Source organism: Ambystoma mexicanum, chromosome 12 (assembly GCF_040938575.1).
Source record: "Ambystoma mexicanum isolate Mex_15411 chromosome 12, UKY_AmexF1_1, whole genome shotgun sequence".
Classification (NCBI taxonomy): Eukaryota; Metazoa; Chordata; class Amphibia; order Caudata; family Ambystomatidae; genus Ambystoma; species Ambystoma mexicanum.
The window spans coordinates 148,864,666-148,889,312 of record NC_090936.1 but is presented as its reverse complement, the minus strand read 5'-3'; the positions used below and the strand labels follow the sequence as shown (position 1 = coordinate 148,889,312).

The 24,647-nt window shown below is 44.2% G+C and overlaps 1 protein-coding gene across 2 annotated transcripts in view; it reads left to right on the top strand.

The window, feature by feature from the left end:
• The first annotated feature begins 2,442 nt into the window (after positions 1 to 2,442).
• Positions 2,443 to 24,647, top strand: part of ATXN10 (ataxin 10) — a 1,945,293-nt gene continuing 1,923,088 nt past the window's right edge. Inside the window, exon 1 of one of the 2 annotated variants that reach the window (XM_069628187.1) lies at positions 2,443 to 2,628. In XM_069628187.1, the coding sequence (XP_069484288.1) occupies positions 2,489 to 2,628 (140 nt within the window). In that variant the 5' untranslated portion in view covers positions 2,443 to 2,488. The remainder of the gene's footprint in view (positions 2,629 to 24,647) is intronic. The other variant, XM_069628188.1, reaches the window with a different exon arrangement.

Below are 24,647 nucleotides of genomic sequence, written 5' to 3'. Positions count from 1 at the left end.
GGCTTCCCAATCCACAGCATCATGATTGGAAGTACGATTTTAAATTGCTTTGGGCCACAATGGTTACACACACATTGTTGATTGGTAGTAGGTTTTTTCGACATTTAGAAGATACTAGATATCTACTCAATTACTGTATTGCTTATTAATAACTGTATAATGTTTAACTATCTTATTTTTAATGTTCATATATTATCTCAGCAAGAGAATAAATATACAAAACTACTAACCAAGACATTGAGAGCATTATTAATGTGTTTCTATTTATGAGTTTAAAGGACTATATATTGCAAGTGGAAACACTTGGTTAAGTGATAAAACTGTGCGGGAGAGATATTAATAGCATTTAATCCTTATCATACATAAAAAGTACATACAAGGGTAATAAGCATTGATACATAGATTCACCAAGTAGTATACCTATGACAATATTGCTGTCCAATAATAAGCTGGTAAGGTGCTCTGTGGTAATCATTTCTCTTATACTAAAGCAAAGAGCGACAACTTCTTCCGGAGCCTTGCTTCATGTGACAACGTATTCTCTGTCATAAAACCTGCCACTGCCTCAGGTTGGCATTTAGACAACCTTGGGGGGGAGGAGGATACACCCTTGCATGCAGTGCATTATCAAGAAAGAAATGTAGTGTGGAAAAGCACAAGCCCTTTATGATAGCATGCAGTGATGCATTAGTGCTGCTTCTTCAATATGTATGCTTATGTGAAGGCACAGCACCTCCATTGATTCTACTGACCTTGCAAGGGGCCACACAAAGGCTCAGACCATAACATAACAGAACATTGTATGGAAATATTTTGCCAAAGAAAAGTGATTAGACCACAATCACACAATTTGTTTAAAGGAGTGACACAGACTAAGATCTACTTTCACTGCTATCAGTGAAGCCACCAGACCGAAATGCTCTTAGCAAATATTGTGGTTTAAGGCGCAGTACTTGATAGCACCAATACATATATAAGTAGGAACAGTATTTTGAGCTGACACACATGCTACAACATCACCTAGTAGCCATCGATCGAAGATCATTTGCAGTTCAGAGCCACATCACAAAGAGCACTCTTCGCTCATCTACCTCTTACTCCCTCAGGGTATGTTGTTTTTCAAAGAAACAAGCTGGGGGTAGATCTCTATCTTCGACTGGGGCCTCCCTTTGGAACAGCCTCCCTGCCACTCTGAAACTTGAGGAGAACCATCTCCGGTTCCAGAAGCACCTCAAGATCTTCCTGTTTGCTTCTGCCTTTGCCCCCTTTCTCCCCTGCTGATCTGTTTCTCTCTCGGCACTGTGCACATGGCTAACCTCTGTGCTCCGGGACCAGGTACTCCTGCACTGCCTCCAGGCCACCCCTGCACTAGGGTCTGTATCTGTACCCATACTGTCCCCCACCCCATTTCCTTCCTTTCTGCACTTTCAGACACACCCTGTCGGCTAAACCAGCACTTGCCACTTGCTGGCTGGACTACCACGGTTTATTGCCTTTATTATTTCATTTATTATTATTTATCTGTTGTTCCTCTGTGCCGAGCTTTCCACTTCTCCCCATTTCATGCACTTTTCCCCTTTCACTTTCCCTTGCACGTTCTAAATGTCACTGTGCCTAGTAAGATCATTGTTTTGTTCTCCCCTGCTCCGCTCCCTTGTCGTGCTCTGAAACACTTATGTATGAGCGCGATATAAATAAAATATATCATATCAAATGCCAATTAGCCCACATGCAAGCCTTTTGCGCTAGGCAGGAAATTGTCTTACAGGGTGTTGCTACTTTAGATTCAGCTTTATCAACCCAAGACAGACAGTTCTCAAGGCTGCCAGACAACTACATAGCAGTTTCACCATTAATACATCAGTGCAATTTCATCTTCACAGCCTCCTCATTGGAGCATTGGGTCATGATTCCATAGCACCAATAAAATTATGGTAGCCACTAGGTGGTATTGCGGCATATTTGACTTGGCTAAAATGAAATATCCTACTTTCACATTTCAGGTGCACGTATTTTTTCAAGCCTTTTTTAACCCACCATAACTTTATTGATTTTATTAAAATTAAATATACAGCACATTGTTGATTTGGGCGGAGGGGTCAGTAGCAGCAAATGGAAGCAAGACCTCCAGCAAATACATGTCTACTTTAGCATTCAAAATACTAGTTTCCCCTTTACAAGCCCAACTCAGGTCCAGCGTTCATAACCCCATTCCTTCTTCCCTTAATCTCAGAGGACGACACGCACTAAATATAAACTGGTTTCAGTAAATCCAGATATAAAGTTCAGAGCCAGCACTTGATCGCGACACATGGACCATAGTCTCGTGCTGTGCCGCGTTGTATCTCTGGGACGATGCTTGCTGCTACGAAATCCCAGCTAATAGAACGAAAGAAGCGGACCAAAGCTAGTTGAAACGTAACTTTAAAGTCACGTGTGGAGGACGCGTTGCTAGGTCCCTTCCTCAAACCAGTACACTGGTCCTAAAATGACAGCGTCCGTGGATAAACTATCTGTTTTATCTCAGAATATGGGGTTCTTTCTTATACAGCTTGGGGATACATTGGAGCCTCCTGATCTGGATACTTTGCAGAGACTAACCAGCGATTGCAGGGAGAAGGAATACAGGTATGGCATGGGCGCAGCACTTGCACAAGTACAACGCGTGCAATACAGCATGGGCACGCAGCGCTGTTTTGGACACAACGTTTTGACACATGCTAGTGTACCCGCCACACAGCGCGCTCGCTCCTTGTGGGGCTTCGCTTTTTTTTTCTTTTTTCTAACCCACGCTCCCCCTTGTGGTGAGTGTCGTAGAAACAGACCAATCGGCAGTGTTACATTTTTTTTTAATTGTTGCAGTTGAATGTGTAATGTATCTGTAATTGAGTAGGTGACGGAAATAGGTATATTTTATTGCGCGAGTAGCTGTTGAGTTTTATTAGGAATGGGCGTGGCAGCTATTTCCAAGCTATAAGAAGGAGTAAATATCTCGCAGCTCCATTTTCGGTCAAGTGCAGAACTCTTTAGTTTTCTCTTTGACTTGTGTGAGAATTCCATCCAGCCATGTTTTGAATTCTGTTGTTTGTAGTTTAATAATTCCCATTTTAACTTTAGGAAAACTACAAGTCCCGTAATTCCAAAAAAGAATAGACTGCATGGCTTTCCCGCGCAATACAGAGAAAGCACGGGTTCCTGTAATAGAATCACATGCCCATATCACTCCAAGTGCTAATTTAATACCCGTGCCTATAATGTTGCCAGCGGTGCCCACGCTGTATTTGTAGTACTTGTAACTACAGTGTTCCTATACCATTCTGTAGCCTGAGCCAATAGTGTAACAGAAATGAGTAGTGTATGCACTCGTAACCTCATCGTGTTGGTCAAATTTCTGTATTTATTTGTATGTTAGAAGCCAAAGAGGATTACAAATAGGTCAGGCGTGGGCAGGTGTAGCCATCCCCAGCTAAAACCTCCCCTGCCTAAAACAGCCAAACGCCCAGCTGCACCTATCTTGTGCTCAAAGGCAGACTCCCATGCCGAGGTTATGTAGCCATTGTAAGGGAAGTGCATCCTTGTGTGGCCAAGTACTTTTAATATTTGTCAGATGCTACCTTCCTGTAGCAGGTGCACGTAGGGAAGCCCATCTACAACTATCGTATACATAGGCTCAGCTCAAAATATAGTTCAAAAGATCCACAACACAGGTATTTGGATATATGTACTTTATTGTGAGCTACACATACACCCCAGCGGATACCTCTATGGTTCCCTCTCAACTGACTCAACAGTTCTGCATCTTTCTCTTACGTTCTATATTCCATGTTCTACTTTAACATTCCACTTATACTAGGATGCTACACATCTCCCTTGTTCACTATATTAAATCGTTTACCCAAAAGGAAAAAATACGCTGTGAGAGCACTCTCCAAAAACAAAGTATTTACAGACCTAAAGGAGGTGTACTATTTACAAATACAAACACTACAAACAGAGGTGTTGCTGGGGTTGTGGGAGTTGGGGGCTGAGGGGGCTATAGCCCCATGTCTTTTGGTTCTAGCCCCGGATAGAAGCTCAGGTGCTACAACCAAAATGCTGGCTAGCCTCGAGACCCGCCAGTCCCGACCTTAGCTTAGCCCCTGATCTTTTCCAGACCTTGCAACACCTCTGACTACAAAGAGTTAGTGTTGGAGCAACTGCAAGGAAATTGCAGTATATAGAACGTATGCTGTAATGTCCTTGCATATGCTTATTCGGAAATTAATAAATAAAGATAATTAAAAAAAAGAAAAACTGCATTCTATTTTTTCTGTGCAATTTATTTTCATTTTATTCAGAAAAAATACATTGCAAAGGTAAAATGAAAGCAAGGATAAAATGACTTAAGAGCAACAAATCCTTTAAGAAAACATTGCAAACTATACACACAAGTCCTGAAATCTATACAGATAAAACCCCCCACCCTCCCAACGACCAACAATATAATCGAGGCGGGGCGTGGCCAGCAGCGCGATGGGAAAGACGTGAGTCTCTCCGGCTCCCGCGACCGTTTAACAAATCCTGATAAAATCGCCTGATTCTTGCACAATACAAAGCCAAAAACACTCCTGACGGGTGTCGGACACCCCCGAGCACAAGTGGGGTGAAAAGCAGCAAAAACCACGGCCGAACCACAGAGCTGTGGGTCAAAAGAACTCCAAATGGGCGCCAGCCAGCCCACTTTAAAGATGGCCGCCAATGGGTGTAAACGAATACACTGAAACCGGGAAGCGGGGCAGCACTGCGGCAAAGCCCGGCTCGCCACCTGACAGCCGCTGGTGGGAGACGCTTGAGGAAAGTGAACGCGCAACCCCCAGGAAGCGCCATGGGAGCCGAGCCCAGCTCCCGGTGAGAAAGTGAACGTGCGGGGACGTGCGCACCTGTCCGACCTGCGGTGTGCTGGGGCACGAGAGCCCACCACAGCTGGTCCCGGCAGGGGCACGGAGGAAAGCGGCATACATACTACCTGGGGAGAGGCGCAGCCTCACGGGAACAACAGCTACACTGCCTGTGGAAGGGGGACAAGAACCCTGCAGTGAGACACAGCCTGGATCCCGTTCCAGACATAAGCGGGCAGTCCTTGAGAACCCGGCAGCCCTAACATCCATACCAACCGGTGCAGCGGGCGGACGCGCCGCTGGGACCTGCAGCAAGATTGGTTGCGCTTCTCACACAGCAGGCGGGCCTAGCGGGGAGGCTGCAGTCCCACGTGCTGATCTGTGCCACCATAACACTGAGTCACGGAGGGAACCCCCCCATAAGGCGCAGGACTAGCACACACCTCCTCATTCCGCTAAGGCACCAGAAGGTGAGCACCGGGACCAGAGGCTAAGCACTGCCTAAATAACCACTAGGCAATTAGACCAAATTAGTGGGGCACACTGGTACTTAACTGGTCACGAGGATCCTAACCGGACCCTATGTTGCAGAGGACTACCCTATGTTGCTGAGCGCAACCCCAGTGCCAATAGACCGCAAGAAGTGTGCAGACAATATAAACCACTATTTAGCTGCTGCAAGGGGATCTCTGCGCAAAGCCCACGGCCACAAGGCGCAACAAGAACCATGGGGAAAGACAGATCCAAAAGACTTCCTACTCCTAGTAGTATGGATCAATACACCATGCCTCCGCCACAAGCTCCCGACCTCCACTCGCTATCTTCGGAGGAGATAGAGACAGACAATACGATCTCCCTGAAGGATGTGATGGCCGCCCGTCAATGGAACAGAAAATGGACGGAATTAGCATGGATGTGTCCCTTCTCAGGCACGACCTCCAAAAACTAACGGCACGTACTGGAGAGGCCGAACAACACATTTCCAACACAGAGGATGGGATTCACAACATGCGATAACAACGCCAGAGCGTTACATCTAAGCTTAAGGTGCTGGAGGACAGAATAGAAGACAGAGAGGGTAGATCTAGACGCAACAACGTGCGCATACTCGGCATACCCGAGAAAGCAGAATCTATGGAACTGTTTCTGGAGGAGTGGCTCACCGACCTGTTCGAACCGGACTCTTTCTCCAGGTTCTTCTCTATAGAGAGAGCACACAGAATGCCCTCGGGCAGGCCGGCACCCGTGGCACCCCCACGCACGATAATAGCGAAATTTCTAAACTTCAGGGACCGAGACGCACTACTGCAACATGCACGCGCCAAGGGCACGACAACCTACAATGGCTCCAAAATCGCCTTCTTCCCTGACTATACCAGGGAAGTTCAAAAAGTGAGACAATCCTTTGAACACCTGAAAAAGCAACTGCATACGATGGATGTGAAATATGGTCTGCTTTTTCCCGCACAGCTCAAGATCTACCATAAGGGAACCACAGTCCACTTTAATCACCCCAAAGAAGCATGGCGCTGGGCTGAACAACACATAGGAGACTGGTCGACCTCTCATGGCAGGAGGGGCAGCCACCAGCACAAGACCCACCGGAAGACATGGGGGGATGACCCCCGCCTCGACCTCCAACAGAGCCAGATACCCAGCAGTAAACATGAACTGAACCATCGATCCACCTGCAACACACCTCAACACCCAATACAAGGTAACACACACTTGCACGAGACGGTCGCGGAGACGCCTCATACCTGCACGTTAAGGCTCCCCCTGACAAATACACTCCACGTTAGCATTAGCGGTGGAATCCCCCTAGTTATACTTCTCGAGGGGGTACCACCTGAACCTCAGGTTTAGTTTGTCCTATGTAAGTTGTCCTGTTGACAACTTGTAGTTCTAATGTTCGGGCGACCGATGCTTCTAGTTGGGAGAAGTATAGGGTGGGAAGTTATGGGATTGTTTTGTTTAGTTATGAAAGGGACCAGTCAAGCACGGAACCCACTAAAGTCAAACAAGAGGGGAACAGAACATGAACGCAAAGTAGCCTGGTGTTGCCATCAGCAACACACACTTTTTCAGCCACAAACATACATGGCATCACGTAACACCAATGCCAACATAGCCAGAGCGCTCAAACTCATGACATGGAACGTCAACGGCCTCGGCAATGCAATCACACGCCGATTGGTAGAGCAATACCTGAATAGACACGCACCAGACGTGGCATTTCTGTCCGACACACCTCGCGGGCACAGAGTGTTCCCTATTCAAAAGCACAAACTATAGACTAGCTCTCCATGCAGGCTTCACAATGGGCTCACGAGGTGTCATGATACTGATACACAAAAAACTCCCCTTCCATCTGAACATAGTTACCCAGGACACCGGAGGCAGATACATATACATGACAGGCATGCTATGGGAACACTCCATCACACTGCTGGCTATCTACGTACCGCCCACTCTACTAACGCCGCTACTCGCCAACATCTCCCCACTGATCACAGAAGACACCTCCGACATCACGATAATAGGAGGAGACTTTAATGAAGTCATGGACACAACCCTGGACCGCTCACACATACGCAATAGAAATCCCAGTGTACCCACCAAACTTGCTACATTCACGAATGCTCTGGGCCTGTGTGATGTATGGAGAGATCTCCACCCCAACTCCAGGGAATATTCCTTCCACTGTGGGGCCCACGCCTCGCTCTCCAGATTGGATTACTTCTTTCGCCCATCAACTGACCTACACAGGGCACAAGAAGCATGTCTGCTCCGTAGGGGCATTTCCGACCACTCCCTGCTGGCACTGAAAATCACAACTTCCAGGCCGATTTTCCCCCCCCCCCCTTAGTTGGCGCCTGAATAATTACTATCTTCGTAATCCGAACCTGGTGGACAAGCTCCAAGAGACAGCTAAAATATATTTCGAGCTAAACTTAGAGTCCGCATCAGACCCCGAGAGGCCTACAAAACAGTATTGAGGGGGGAACTTGTCTCATGGACGACTGCACAGAGAAAGCAATATCTACTCAAGGTACATGAAGCGGAACAACAGGTAAAACAGGCAGAGGAAATGCACATTACCCAAGACACGACTGGTACTGAACCGAGCCTTACTTCTAGCACAGAAGCAGCTCCAAAACACAGCACTGGAAAATGCCAGGCGCGAACACTCGGCAATACGGGCACGGGTATATGAAACTGGCGATAAAGCCGGCAAAATGCTAGCGTGTCTGGAATATAAGGAGCAGGGACGCAGCCATGTTAGGCAGCTACAGACAGGGGGCATAAGACCACTACTGACAGATCAGGACATAACACAGGGTTTTGTGGACTATTATGCTGAGCTTTATAAAACACCCACCACCTGCGCAAACACTTCAATCATAGAGGAAATCAACTTCCCCACTTTAAACATAACACAACAAGAATTGCTTGAGAGGGACATCACGGAGGAGGAGGTGTTGAATGCCATGTCTGCCCTCCAGTCAGGCAAATCCACAGACCCAAATGGCTTCCCGATTTGAGTTGTGGCGGAAGGTGGGAACCAACGTAATTGCCCCATACATACTGCGAATGTACCAATACGCAAGAGAACGGCGCATCTTATCTCCGGATCTGAGAGAAGCCACAATAATAGTATTACTCAAACCGGACAAACCCCCTGAAAGCTGCAGTTCATACAGGCCAATCTCACTTTTAAATAGCGAAACCAAAATATTAGCGAAGATACTTGCATACCGGCTGCAACAGGTCATCCCCGCCCTGGTCCACCCTGACCAATGCGGTTTCATGCCCCAGAGATCGACGCGCATGAACCTCTACAGACTGCATTCAGCACTGGAAAAAGCCGACAGCATACAAGGCCCGCTGGCTTTGTTAGCAATCGACTTCAAAAAGGCTTTCGATTTGGTGAGATGGGAGGCCATCTGGGACATAATGAGACACATGGGTTTTGGCTCGAATTTTATGAGCTAGGTACATACAAAAACCCAATGGCCAGAACTAATGTCCACGTCTGGCAATCGGACCCTTTCAGACTGGGCAGAGGCACTAGGCAAGGCTGTCCCCTATCAGCCATGATCTTCGCAATTGCCATTGAACCCCTGGCTATCCTCCTACGAGACACACCACTCTGGGAGGGCTTCCGCTGGTCAGAGACATGGGAGGACAGAGTCTCACTCTGTCTGCTCATCTACTTGAAAGACCCACGCAACTCCTGCCAAAGAGTCACACAAACGCTGAAGAGATACAGAGCCTTCAGTGGCCTACGCGTGAACTGGTCCAAATCCATCCTGTTCCCCATAGGAAGGATGGCAGCCACATGTCCGGCGGACTGCCCCTACCAAATCGCAACAGAACATTTTAAATACCTCGGGGTAAAAATCTCAAAGCATCTTACAGATTACACAGCATTGAACCTCCACCCAGTCGTGACGAGATTCGCAGAGGATACTCGCCATTGGATTTCCCTGCCACTGACACTGATGGGCAGAGCTGCCCTGTTCAAAATGATTGCTCTTTCCAAGTTCCTGTACATCCTGCAAAATGCACCGCTGCACATCCCTCATCAGGAATTCCTCAAAATTGACCGCATCCTTCGGAAATTATTTTGGAGCGGGGGCCACCCGCGGATTGCTCTCTCTACTCTTGAGAGGTCCGTCTGGGAGGTTGGGATTGGGCTGCCCAGACTGCAAACTTACTACTGGGCCAGCCAATTGGCGGTGGTGGATGACATGCTCCATGGGGACAAGAACCTGCCGCACATCAGAAGGAGCAACACTAACAGTATAACAACACCCCTGGAACTGCTGTATTGCGGCCTGGGCCGCGCATCAGCTCCGAACATGGAAACGCATATCACATAAATCTGGACGGAAGCACACCGTCACGTAGGATGGGGCTCGAAACTGACACTAGCCCAACCTCTGTGGAACAACAGTCTTCTCTTCGAAATACAGAAGCTGCCTAAATGGCCCGCCTGGACCCAGAGTGGTATCACCAAATTTGGGGACGTAATGAGAGAGGAGAAACTGGCCCCGTTTGAAAAACTGGTTCTGAATTTGCCCTCCCTACATCTGAGGAATACCACTATACTCAACTGAAACGCGCACTGCACGCCCACCGAGAGATCATCAGTGACGCGCCAGAATGCACCCCGCTAGAGCGCAACATAGTCCAGGACCAAATAAAACAAAAAGTCACCTCAACTATGTACAATGTGATCACATCCTTTGCCACGCCTGAACTGGTCAGCCTGAAAGCCAGATGGGAGAGGGACGTGGGACCACTACAACCAGAGAACTGGACAGAAGCTCTGATGTACCCCCGGGAAGTGACCATTTCGTCAAGGCTCCGATTGGTCCAACTTAAGATCCTACACCGCACCTATTATCCAAGAGTGGCACTCTTCCATTGGGGCAGGGCCTCGGACTCGCGATGCCTACGCTGCAAGCGTGAGGAAGGAACTTTCTTCCATATCATATGGGAATGCAACAATATACAGCACCTATGGCGGAAATGCTGTGACAAACTATCCAGAGTCATGGCAAGCCAATACAAAGGGGATCAAAACAGCTCCTGTTAGGGATTTCTGACGAATGTGATTTGCCCCGCTACGAGACACTACTCTGGTCAACCGCTACAGCGATACTCAGAAGGAACAATGCGCAGCTATGGGGATTGGAGAACACCCAGCTATGACCAATGGGTCACAGACATGGACATTTGTGTAATAATGGAACGCAGGGTGTACGCGGCAAGGGGATGCCTGCAAAAAGCGAGCAAGATATGGCAGAGATGGGAAGATGATAGCTATGTTCCCGACGTGAGGACACAAGCAACATGTACTAAATGGACGAGGCAACGCCGGGCCAGCGAGCCCAATACGCACAAACTGTTTCATGAGATCCCTCATCGAAGACTTGATGGTCCGAGGGGCTGACGCCCCATCCTCCCCTTTTCTTCTTTCCCTGTGTTGTTTTACCCTCTGTTTCTCTTCCCTCCCCTGCAATGCACACTGTTAGTTGTAATGTTTATTCATGTTTGAAAATCAAATACATTTTTTGATTAAAAAAAAACAATATAATCAAAACATCATATCCCTCAGGAAAACTTAACAAACTATACAAATAAGCCCTAAAATATATACACATTGAAATACCCCCCTCATCGACAAACAATATCACAAAACCTCCCTGATATTTTTCCAAAAAAGATTCAACCTCCGTTCCCTTCTGTAAATTGTCCTTTCCATGTCAGCGACTTTATTCATTTCATCGTTCCAGTCACTCACAGACGGTGAGACCTTAGTTTTCCACCCACGTAAAATCATTTTCTTACCAATTACAGCACCTATAAGAAGCCACTTCTTTTGAGGGATTGTCAAATCTTCCAACAATTCATCCCCACCTAGAATCATTGTCTTAAAATCAAAATCAATCCTCTTGCCAAGCACCTCCTCACATTTTGTACAAATTTCCAGCCAAAAGTCATGCACTCTTATGCAGTTCCACAACATATGTTCCTGAGTACCGACCTGGTGGACACATCCCCAACATTCATCAGAATCAGCAAGACCTCTTTTGTATAAGCGTTCGGGACTCCAATAGACCCTATTTAAAATTTTAATTTGCCCAGATCTTTCACCCAGATTAATCGAGCAAAGATTGACGTTTTTGCACATTCTCTTCCAGAGTCCAGTAGAAATATCACAACCAAGTCTCTCACCCCAATCTTCCCGTAAATTGTCATTCTCTTTATATCTTGCCTCAATCAACTTGTAAACCCTGCTGGCCAGCTCTCCTCCTCCTTTTTTGGGGTTGCTAGTAAAAAGATTTATACCCAGGCTCTTTGTCCAATCCACCTCTCCAACTGCTTTTTTCAACCATCTATAATCCATGCTCGAGAAGCCTGGAATACCCCATTTTGCTTTCACCACCGTAGCCTTAACCCAATTTCCATCTTTTTCAAGATCCCTGATCCATCTGACCCTACTGAAAAACCACTCTGACCAGAAAAACGTCCTCCCATTGTCTTTAACCCCCGCATTAAACCAAATAGAAGCATCCGGTGCCTTCTAGGCATTGATACCCAGTAGGCCAAGTAAATCTCTCCAAGCACTTTACAAAAATTCAGTAGTGGCAATCTTTTTACCTCCTTAAGTTGCCGCCGTGGACAAGATCGCTATGGGTGTCAATGGACCTGCACGGGCCGCTTCTGCAATCGTCCAGTCATCTGGATTGTCATTAAGAAATGGGACAAGGAATTGAGCTCTAAACGCCAAATGATGTGCCTGAAAATTAGGAACCCCAAGGCCACCTTTATCCTGAGGTAATTGAAGCTTCTAAGGTTTAAGTCTTGGTGGTTTGCGATCCCAGATGAAGTTCTGCATCAGTCTATCCAGTTCCTTCCAGTATAGTGGGGTAACCCTCATCAGCAGCATTCCAAGTACATAATGCATTTTCGACGCAGAGGTCATTTTTAGGGTGTTTACTTTCTCCCATAATGACAGATTTAATATCGCCCATCTTTCCAAATCCAATCTGAAATCCCTACAGATCTCCTTAAGGTTTTCATCCAGCATATCCTCAATCAAAGGTGTTAACCAAATGCCCAGGTATCGTAATGTTTTCTCACACCACTTAAAACCCAAGCTGTAATTGATGATCTATTACATGAAAAAGTTAAAGGCATTACTTCAGATTTCACCCAATTCATTTTATATCCAGATGTTTCATTGAATTTAGATATAAGATCCATCAAGATAGGCAGTGAATTCCCCAGATCTTTTAGGACCAACAGTAGATCATCTGCGTAGAACAAGATCTTCTGCTCTACACCCCAGCAGCTTACTCTGCTTAACCCACGCTCGCACCTGAGAGCAAGAACAAGGAGCAGTTCGCGCCTTTCTTATGTAGATTCGCCAATGCCTCCTTTCGGTTAGGTAAAATCCCTCAGCCACTAAAAAACGTGGCGGTTTCACCATTATTAAAAAAAGTTGGATTAGATCCCTCTGATGCTGCAAACCTTAGGCCAATTACAAATACCATGTTTTTACTCAAGCTCATAGATAAGATAGCAACTATCCAATTGCAAGACCATGTACAAATGCCTGGTATACTTCATACCAAGCACTCAGGTTTCAGAAGTTACCATGGCACTGAGAGTGCCCTTCTCGACCTACAGACCTTTATGCTTTCTAAGCTGGAAGAAAGTAGGTCGGGGCTGCTGATGTTGCTGGACTTATCAGCAGCTTTCGATCTGCTTGATCATAATATCCTTCTTGACAGAATGCAGCTGGTCGGGGGCCACACTGTACATGCTATAGCCTGGTTGAGATCTTTTTTAGAGGGTCGACGATCACAGTTATATTGTGGGGACAGTGCCTCTGAACCACAACTACTAACCTGTGGAGTCCCACAGGGGGCTTGTCTTTCCCCTTTATTGTTTAATATTTACATCCTCCCCCTCTGTAATGATTTGGAACTCTTCCGGCTATTCTTTTGTAACTATGCGGATGACTTTCAATTGGTCCTTGACATCACTGGTAATCATGATACTGACCAAAACTTGGTGGACATGGTATATCAATTAATAAAATGGATGTCTATCAATTGGCTCTGCCTAAAGGCTTCTAAGACTGAGTTTATGCTTTCTGGACCCCGCCAAACACTAACTAAACTGGACCAAGCATACTCGGGCTTTAGAATTGATGGCAGTGACATAAAAGTTGTGCATAAAGTTAAAACGTTCGGGACGTTCATGGAGAGTAGTTTAGATTGTGATGCCCACGTTACAGCTATCTCAAAGAGCACTAATTACCATCTCAAAGTGCTCAGACAGATTGCCCCACTTGTTTCCATCGAAAATCGTACCAAACTTGTGAGAGCTGTTATTTTACCTCGTGTGGATTATTGTAATGCACTTTTATGTGGGGCAAGTAAAGCTGATCTCCATGAACTCCAGAAAGTATAAAATAAAGCCATCCGCATCATTTTCCAGATGAAAAGCTCTGAATCGATTACTGCTGGCAGGAAAAAATTACACTGGCTTCCTGTTGAGGCCCGCATTCGGTTTAAATTACTTACCATCTGCCATAAATGTATTTATGGGACTGCACCTAGCTACCTGAAAGATGTTGTAAATGTCTATCAACCCTCTAGAAGACTTAGATCAGTGGAAGATCTCTTATTAGTCCACCACCGTGTGAACAAGCCTGTGGGCTTGGCAGAGCGTTTCATATCCAAGGCGCCAAGGCTTGGAACGCCTTGCCAGCTACCTTGCCTAAAACCGGGGACCTATTTGTGTTTCGGAAACTCTTGAAGACTCACCTCTTCTATTAGCATATTCCTCCTCATTGGGAGCCGCCTTATCTGTCTCTCGGCGCCTGGATGCCTACGGGCTTTGGCGCGGTATAAGAAAAATAACATAACATAACATGGCCAAAGGTTCAATTGCAATGACAAGGAACAGCGAGCAATGCCATTTTGCACAATAGAGAAAATAGGTAGCTCCAGTTAACTTGGTCAAAAGCCTTTTCGGCATCCAGATATAAAACTGCAGTATCATCCCCATAGTCCATGGGCTGAGATATAGTTTGGATCAGTTTACGTATGTTACTCGAAGTTCATCTGTTCTGAATGAAACCGGACTGGTTTTCATGGATTAACTTCGGAAGAAACCTTTCGAGTTTCATAGAAAGCACCTTAGGCAGAACTTTGTTTTTTCTGTTAATTAGACTAATGGGGCGATAACTGGATGACAGATTCTCATCTTTCCCTTTCTTGAGAAACACTGAAATCATGGCATGATTAGTTGTGTCTGGCAGAACTCCTTCTGTTCACGATGATTCGAACATATCTTTCATCAATTTGAGGGCTGACTCAGGAAGGATCTTGTAGAATTCGACTGGGAGTCTGTCTGGCCCGGGTGACCTACCAGTGTTCAATTAACTTATTTCTCTCCTTAAATCATCGACCGTCCAGTTCCTTTCAAGAGTCATTCAATCTGTAATTGAGATCTTAGGAATATCTATGTTCCCAAAGAAATGTTCTCCCATACCAGATATCCCCAGCTCAGTATGATATAAATTCATGTAGTAATTTTTAAAAGTCATTGATCTCATTGGAATTGAACGCGGTCAAGCCATGAGGACCTGTGATCGAAGATATAGCCCTGTCAGAATTCATTTTCCTTAGCCGATGTGCTAACCACAGATCGCACTTTTCCCCTTTCTCAAAATAGGAGCCCCTCAATTGATATGGATTTCTTTCTACTCTTTAAGTTAAAATCATTTCTTTTTTCAATTTCCGTAGTTCCTTAAGTTTATCAGTATGTCTTTGGTCTACCATCAATTCTCTTGAAATATCCCTGATCCTTATATCCAAGTCTTTTTTCTTTCCTTCTCAATCTTTTTTTTCTTACCACTGACTAAACCAAGTAACAACCCCTGCATGGTAATCTTAAAATGTTCCCATACAGTCTGCTTTGGGCTCCCCAGAGTGATTTTCTGTCACAATGTGATCAGCCCCAGAAACAATCTTTTCAAGAATCTTCTCATCATATAGGAACAAAGTATTCATCCTAATGACCTACAAAGGTTGAATTCCAGGTTCAGATGCATGGTCACTGGTGCATGATCTGTTAACAATATATCGCCAGTTTGGCTAGTATGATAGTTTTCAGTCATTTTACCAGCAGTAAGCAACATATCCAGTCTAGAGTATGTATCATGGGCACCTGAATAAAAGCTGTAATCTCTCACCAACGGATGTTCCAGTCTCCAATTATCCTTCAAATTAGGTTCCTTAATGAGAGCCTGAAGCGATAAATGATGGTTGTCACTCTATACTTACTCTTATCCATATCAGGGTCCATAACCACATTCATTTCTCCTCCCAAAATAATATTCGGTGCATTCAAATCTTGAATCATCTGAGTCATGTGTCTGAAGAATGACCCATCATCCACAGAAGGAGCGTAGATATTATAAAGGATCGTAACCACTCCCTGAATTTTCGCCAACAAAGCAATTATCCTTCCATCTTTATCCAAACGTACTTTCAAAACCTGTAGAGGCGCATTTTGGCGAATTAGGATTGCCACACCCGTAGATCTAGAATTAAACGAGGAACCAAACGCTCTCCCAATTCATTCCTTCTCTTGGCTGCCAATTTAATCATTCAATAAGTGAGTTTCCTGTAGGATGCAAATATCAACTTTCAATTTGTCTAAATATTTACTACATTCTAATAGGTGTAAGGTCACTAATGACACTCCAAATAGAACTTAGCTTGCAGCTCTGTTAATGAAGCACCTTTATTCCACATAGTCTCTCAGGTATGAAGACCTTCCACAACCCAGTACCGGCGAGTTCTACATTCACACTGTCTTGACTGATTCCTTTCTTTGTGAACATTGCAATCCTGCACCAGCACACCCTTTCTTTAGTGAATCTGCTACCTTTATTGCACCATGTAGTCTTTTTATGACTTCTACTGGTTTAGACCAACTTATACCCCTTCCATTCTGCTGTGTGGGAGTTTTATTCGCACCCAATACCCTCTCGTGACCATACATTCCTTGGTGGCATTTCTAAAATCAAAATGAGTTTTATTATAAACTTGCTTCCTGCTAATGTTCTCATTGATCGTATTCAAGTCAATGGGCCTCATTACAAGTCTGGAGTTAGCCATGGCGGTAAAACTGGCAGGCTGTCACCGGACTTGTGAAGTTTTCCAGCTCCTGGCTTCATGGAAACACAGGGGCACAACAGTCCTGCTGGTCCGTGAAGTCGGGTGCCGGAAAATGTTAATCCCCATTCACATTTGAGTCCCATAGGACTCAATGGGAATGGGGAACACGGAAACACCGGAACTGTTAATAATGGTGCTGTTGCTTCTGTGTAGGTCTGCTTACTGTGGCCGCTGTGCCTGGCAGGGTCCCACCGGGCACAGCAACTCCGCGAGCAGACCTGTAGTGTGCTCGTCCGGTTAAAACGGTGCCGGTATGCTTACCAGCACCGTTGTTAACGGACCGGCACACTTATAATGAGGCCCATGTCTTTCAAGCATGCTCTTCCTGGCCATGCCAGACAAACCCTGGTATTGGGCTCCCTCCCTCTTAACACCTCAAGGGGAGACACTCCAGTGGTGGCATGAGGGATACATCTATAAGCCACCACTGTGTCTTCAATGGCTTTCCCCCAATCACTCCCTTCGGAAATCGCCAACCTGATGCTCTCCTTATTGACTAATACTCTTTTGGCCATTCCATTGGTTTCAGGATGATATATGGAACTGGTTTTGTACTTCTTTTTCAAAAACACTTCATTTTCCTCAGAAAGTAGCTGAACGCCATTATCCGTTATAGTATTGTTGGGATAACCTTCCCTCTTGAACATTTAATCTAAAAACATTATGTCGTCTTTGGTACACACATTTTGCACTCAAGAAATTTCTACCAAATGTAAATGCATGTTCACCACCACAATACAATATTTGAACAACCCGTAGGATCTCAAGGGTCCTTCAATATGTAGTCCTACCTGTGCCCACGTCATAGGCAGAATAGACCTCAAAGTCATGGGCTCTACTCTCGTGATGCAACATTTTGCGGTACCCTCACATTCTCGGATGACCCTCTCAACTTGCAAATCCATACCTGGCCACCAGTAGTCCTGTCTTAGTAACTGTTTTGTTTTTGACATTCCCTGATGACCTTTGTGTGCCGTTTCTAACATTTCCCGAACTCCAATAGGAAGAAACAATTTGTCTCCCCTCACCACCAAACCATCTTTGATGAGGAGCTCATCATGATAGCATCAGGAATTGCACCTCTTTTATCTCATTACTCTTCAATCCACCTTCAAGTCTTTCTTTTACATTAACCATCATGGCATCGGTTAAAATGGCTTCCCGCCACTCACTCAGCATTACTACTTCCTCGTTGACATTCAAACCTTGATCTTCCTCATCCTCTATTACATTTGTCAACCTTACTCTATCTCCCAATTGTATTCCTGCAAACTTGCAACCCATTGCGAATTCTGGATGCTTCCTTATCCAAACCTTTTGTGGGAAGAATCTCCTTCAAAGGTTTGTGATCTGATCTTGCTGTACATTTCACATCCTACCAGGCATCAACTAGAACTATTCTAAAAAAGGTAGCAGGCGCTCCTCTCCAGAAGGAACATGGCATGATAACCAGTTCTGAGATGAGAGTTTGCAGCACACGCCTTTTGCTCACTGTACCTTTCACAGATGGGAAATATCCATTTGCAAATCAGTCTTTGTCCCGCCCAAATGGGCAATCCAGCACCGAAATGCTAATCAACTAGAACTATACTGTCTTTAGAGGTAGTGTACGACTAATCTACAAAGGGAGATATAGACATCATTGTTATACTTGCGCACAATCTAACTATGGTCAAAAATTTGAGGAGTGGAAAACGCTGTCTCAATGGCTCCCCAAATGCAATGCCAATCGGTAACTTGCCTGACGATGAGCTGTCTGAAGAGTCCGTAAATCAGGTAAAAAAAAAAGGTAGAAGCGCTGTGGCTGAAATTGAACCCCCCCCCACCCAAAATAGTAAGATTGCAAGCATTGAATTGCCACCTCTAGCGTGCACTGTAGTCAAGTGCTTTCTACATGCAACCCTCTGGCTGTCATTTCAAGAGATACCTGTCTTGATCCTTATGCTAGCGACATGTACTCCTTAAACCCAATGTGTGACGTTCCAATCAATGACAATTCGCTCCTTGGTGCCGTTGGCGATGTGTCTGCTCTTCCACCGACAGACACATCTGGAGTGGCACCGGTGGTTTTGGCTGAATTGCATCGTCGTGCACGGCTGTCTAAAGGGCCTTCTACACCAGATTCAAGTTCTCATGGAGTTAGACAACAAGTTCACTTTCATGCCGCAATTGCCGCCAATCTAAAACAACTTACGTTGAATATTTAATATGTGTTGGGATTATCTGCAAGCAGCATTAAGCATAAGGCTAGCTCACCATCTCATGATACGGTGGGCAACCTCAGGGAATTATTCTATCCGCAATCCCCTATTCTAGGCTTTGATTTACAGCAGCCTAAAATTCTAGCTGATCATATACGTCACCCTAACTCATCTCTACCATTATATCCATTGGAGGACACCCTTATAGATCTAAACGAACAGGAACTTCAGAATGTTCCTGTCCTTCCTAGGATCTTGAATCTGCTCGATAAAGGGCATGAACATACACATGGTGCCATTAATGCACTAAGCACCTCAATCTCTGACGTTTCAATCAGACTAAGTAGAATGGAAGGGTTTACGATGGCCCAGGAAAAATGTCACACATTTTGGGCCATGCAATAGCTAAATGGCGTACACAAAAGTCTCATGAGTCTCCTGCCTGCATTACACATGAACAGTTTTACATAAACTGACTTATTAAGTGATGCATAGAGCATGCCTCAGAAGACAATCACCCAAATCACTCAACACCAAAATCCCCCCTCTGACATTTGTAGCCTAGTTCCTGTGCCTGACTACATGGAAATTGCCAAATTGCAGCACAACAGTATTTTGGTACTGGAAAACATTCTTGTGGCAGCAAATCTTGAAGGGGAAACACATTGGAAGCACGTTAATAAATACAGAATGTGCTAAGGACATGCTGGATAGCCCGTCGGCTTTAACTGACCTCATTGACTCCAATGTGGGCACAGCCCATGTCCCCCCTCGGTGTCCTGAGGACAAAACAAAGTGGCGTGCAACAAACCACTTTCTTCATGTCATGAAAAGCCAAAAAATTGCAGGCAAGAGCACAGAAACGGCGGGCACAGGCAAACGTCCAAAATTCAAATCCCTCCAGTGCCAAATGATGAAGACTAAGTCAAAGAACCTACCTAGCGCCAGAATTAGAGGTCACAACACTGTTATCAAAAACCTGGCTCAAATTACATCGGACGACAAGGTCATTGACTTGAACCAATTGAATATGGAAAGTCAATCACACATGGATGTAAATAAGGGACCACAAAATGGTGATGCTAGTTTAATGTCACATGATCAAGCACATGCTAAAACGCAAGACATGTCAGAAGGTGCACAAGATACTGAAAAATGTACACCTCTACAAAGGTCTCCATTCCTAATTCAAACACAGCTACAAAGATTTTTTGAAAAAATAGACAAGAAAATCACCTCTATGTCCTCTCAAACAGCAAACCCCTAAAATAGCATTGATAGCTTAGCCATTCAAGGAGATGTATTAGGCATCCCTGGGTTTAGTAATATCGAGTTTGTGTCCAATACAAATCCTAAACCAGTACCTACTACTCCCAAAGAAGGCATGGAGGTAATTGTACAGCCTGGGCCAGTGGCTAATCCAATACAGATTTCTTTCTGTACAGAGCGTTTGAAACTCAAATTGTTAACAAACGATATGGCTGTGGATTCCACTCCTCATGTGGCCCTCGCTCCAATAGATGAGGACATACCATCTGACATGAAATTGGTGATGGGGTGGTGGGCAGACACGGCGAAGATAGATAAACCAAATTTAAATCGCTGGCTTGATGAGTGTTTCATCAAATACCTGCCCTCTGTAATCTGATCTCAGATGATGTAGACTGGATTAGATTGCCTCATTCAACTAATCATTGAATGATTTGCAAGTTTCAAACTCCAGTAATTGTCTCTTTAATCTGGAATTACCAAAAAGATCTTGAGCTATTAGGTTATAAACTATCTGATTTTTACTCAATGGAGGAGGCTACAAGTTGTATTGACTTTCAACCGCCTGTGGCAACTCAAGAGAGTAATGGCACATCAATGGACCACCAGTTGGCCACGATGAATGAAAAGATAACAGCACAATCTGAATCTGTTGCACAGATATTAAATGGCCTTGCTTGGTTGGAACCATTGATGAGATCCATAGCCAATGATATCCCCCAGAAGGAAAAATCATAAAATAATATTTTTGTATTAAATTCATGGAATTGCTGTGGCTTTAATAGTCTTCTCGTGGTTTTGTAGGTTGCCACGCATTAAACAGCCTGCACTAATTTTAGTACAAGAAACCATGACAACGATGGATATCATTTAGAAGGCTACTCTGCGTGTTTTAATAAAGCTGAAAGGGGACTGCTTGGGCGACCATGTGGCGGTCTTGTGATTTTTGTGAAAAATGCGGATTGTATGAAAGTACAGCTGGTGCATTCTTCTTCTGAGATGCTGGTAATTGAAGTTTCCCCTTGTAGTATATTACGTGGCCCTCTGTTGGTTGTATCTCTATATTGGAACCCAAGCTCAATGCACTCAGATGGAATAATTTACAAATTGAACACTTTGTTGATGGATGTTGTTGTTGAGGCCTCGAATGTACAAATAATAATAGGGGGGGGGGACTTTAATTCAACATTAATTGCGCAGAACATCCAGAACTAGACTAATCAAAGTCACCAATATGCCCTTGCCTCTCATGAGAGAGGCCAACTTTGGGAGAAGTTCCTAGAAGCGTGGGATATACAAATTATCCCCTTTAATTTTAACAACTCTCCCTTGACTTGGTTTTGGGGAGCGAATTGTTCCTCAATAGATCATATTGCCATGTTGTGCAGTTTTGCTGGTAGAGCATCTACGTGCGCAATCATGGACCTCCGACTTGGCGATCACTGTATGTTAGAGTGTTCCATTGATATCTCTCTCCCGATGTATAAACTAATAAAACCCCTGGTACTACCTGAAATCGACAGGCATGTTTTATCAATTCGGTGGAATCCAGTGCTCTGTAGGCAGTTGACCTTTCTGGTTAACCGTGATGTGTTAACCATCAATGTTACACAAATGTCTGCCGCGGAATGCAGGTTTCTTGACCTTCAGAACGAACAGATGATTCGCAAGCACTTGAATCACCTTGTAGCCACAAAATCACACTCACAAACTGATGAATCACCTGGGTTATTTAATTCTGTTATTGCCAGGAGTAAAAGACAAAAAAATGTTGCAATCCGTGGCAATTTTAGTAAAATACAAAAATGATCTAAAAATTCTCAAATTTGATAATCATTTAAAAAATGATCAGTCTCTTAATGACTAAAAAAACTCGGGAAATTTGAGCTATCTTAAGAGATCCTCTAGCGAAAGCACCGGTTGCAATGCGCTCGGCTGAAGGTGGGCAGACCTTACCCAGTTCTATCAAAATAAGTACTCTCTGCTGCAGAAATTCATTAACAGTGAGTCACAAACTCTAGTGGCATTTTTGCCAGTTCTGTGTCCATGGGGCGTGGATGAGATTGAGGCGGTCATCAGGAATTTGAAAGTGTCCAAGGTGGCTGGTCCTGACGGCATTCCTCCTTGCGTTCTAAAGGACGACCCAAAAGTTTGGGCCGCCTTTTTGAAGCACCGATACGACTACAGCTTTCAAATAAAAAGGATGCCGATTCTTGGTCAACCGCCATAGTTATTCCTCTTCATAAAAAGGCATCTATAGACAAACCGGGAATTTCGGACCCATTGCCTTGCTGGACGTAGCTGCAAACGTTTTTGCTTCTTTAATTCTTAGGAAGCTCAATCATTTTATCTCGACCCAGCAAATTCTTTCGCGCTTCCAAACAGGGTTCAGGAAAGGAATGGGTACTCAATTGAATGCCACAATTCTAGCGCACATGTTGTTGTCCTCTCATCAGGCAGGTAATGGCCCGATCTTTATGGCACGATTAGATCTTTCTTCAGCATTTGATAGTGTCGTTAGGGGAATTTTATAGAAAAAATATAATCCTTTCAGATTCCAGCCCATATCATTGCCATGATTGCATCATTACACAACAACACAAAGTATAGGGTGAGAATCGATCAATCCGGGCTCTTAACCGACCCGATATCCACGTATTTAAGTGTTAAACAGGGATGAAATTTAGCGGCCATACTATTTAACCTGTATCTCGCTGATATTGACAATCTGTGGGCACATGCCGACTCTTTTTCAGTCAAACCAAGGGCATTGCGATTTAATTGGCTTGCTTTTGCCGATGACGTGATCCTGTTTGGCCGGACTCCATTTGGCCTACAAATAAAATGGTATCACTTTTCTGTCTTTTGTGATCAACACAATCTCACGACAAATCCGGCGAAATCGAACATACTTTTATTCACCAACAAAAGAAAGATAATATCTTACAAATGGCAAATGAATGAGATTGTTATCCCGCGTTCACTGGACATGATCTACTTGGGTTATAACCTGTCCAATACTGACTCTATAGTGAAATGGCAATCAGCGATTACTATCAAAATCCTCACTTTGATAGCGCAGATGAAGATTGTATATCACAAGGTTCGTAGATTTTCCTTAACTTTTCTTATCTAGTTTTACCTGCTTAAGGTGGAAGCAATCATCTTATATGGCCTAGGCTTGTGCACGTTATCTATTGGATCCGTTCTGAATACTATCCAAGGTATGATTTGGAAGAAGGTCTTACACCTAACTCACATCCTAATCCTATTATCATTCATGAACTAGGCCTTACATCTTTAGCATCAAGGCTTCTATGGCGAAGATTGTCAAATTTGGCAAAAATGCTACAACCGGCTCCGAATTCCTTATATGAGGATTTGGCAGCCATGATAGCGAATGGCAAACCAAAATCATTGTTTCTATTTTGTAATCTACTAAAACAAAGCTTGGAAACGATTGCGATGCACCCAGAGGACATGTTAACATGCCCACAGATTGTAAAAAAGAAATTGTATCAACCTGATTGGGCGATTACATCTGATCTGATTGGGACTTATAAATCGTATGGGGAATGTGCACATTTTCGTTATAATCAAAAGCCTTACCTACAATACATCAAGCAGGTTCCTTGCAACAAAGTAAGAACAATGTATATGTGTTTTAAATTCATCCTATTTACAACTAAAGTACGCATGAAATATTGGAAAAACACCATTGGGACACTAGTGGGACACCAAACGATGACAGGTGTAGATTTTGCAAAATTGACACTGGAATTGAAACATTGAAACACCTGCTTCTACACTGCATGTTCTTTAAACATGATGGGCATAAATATCTAGGATCTTATGCAAAACTGGACAACAGTGTTTTGCTTGAAACACTATGGTCACAATGTATGTGGGGGTATAGGAAATCTCTGATACTGGCTCTGTTTCATTTCTTGAAAGTATTAGAAAAAAATCTTGGGTCATGGGGAAAGTTGCAGTAACACCATAATTGATCCCCCAGTGTAATTACTCTATCATGTGTTGCTCTTACCTGGGAGCATTATCTTAATCGTAATAGCCTAAGGGTAACCAAAGGGAGAACTAAAATTGTTGAGCTATCGCAGGGGTGACTGTGAAAGACGCTCGAACATAAAATTGATGGTAAAACCTTTGTAAAAAGAGTAGTGATCAGCACCTCTGTAGACATTCTGTCAGGAGCATGTAATAGTAATAAGCATGGTCTTTGAATGAGAATTACTGTGGGTCATGTACTTTAACGCTGAACTACTAGTCTGTCGAAGGTAATTGAATTATTGGTTTACAGTTTTTTCAGAAAAAGTCTGGATTAGGACATTTGAAGTAATGTACATAATATTATTGAGAATGTATGTAAGACTTTAGCAATATGGTTTTGTTTTAAACAGGACAGTCTCTTTTAAATAACTGTAAAATATTATGTTGTATGTGTTGCTTTCCTTTTAAATGTCTTCGATATTTCAGTTTTTAATGTTATGTGTGCAATTGTAAGTCTT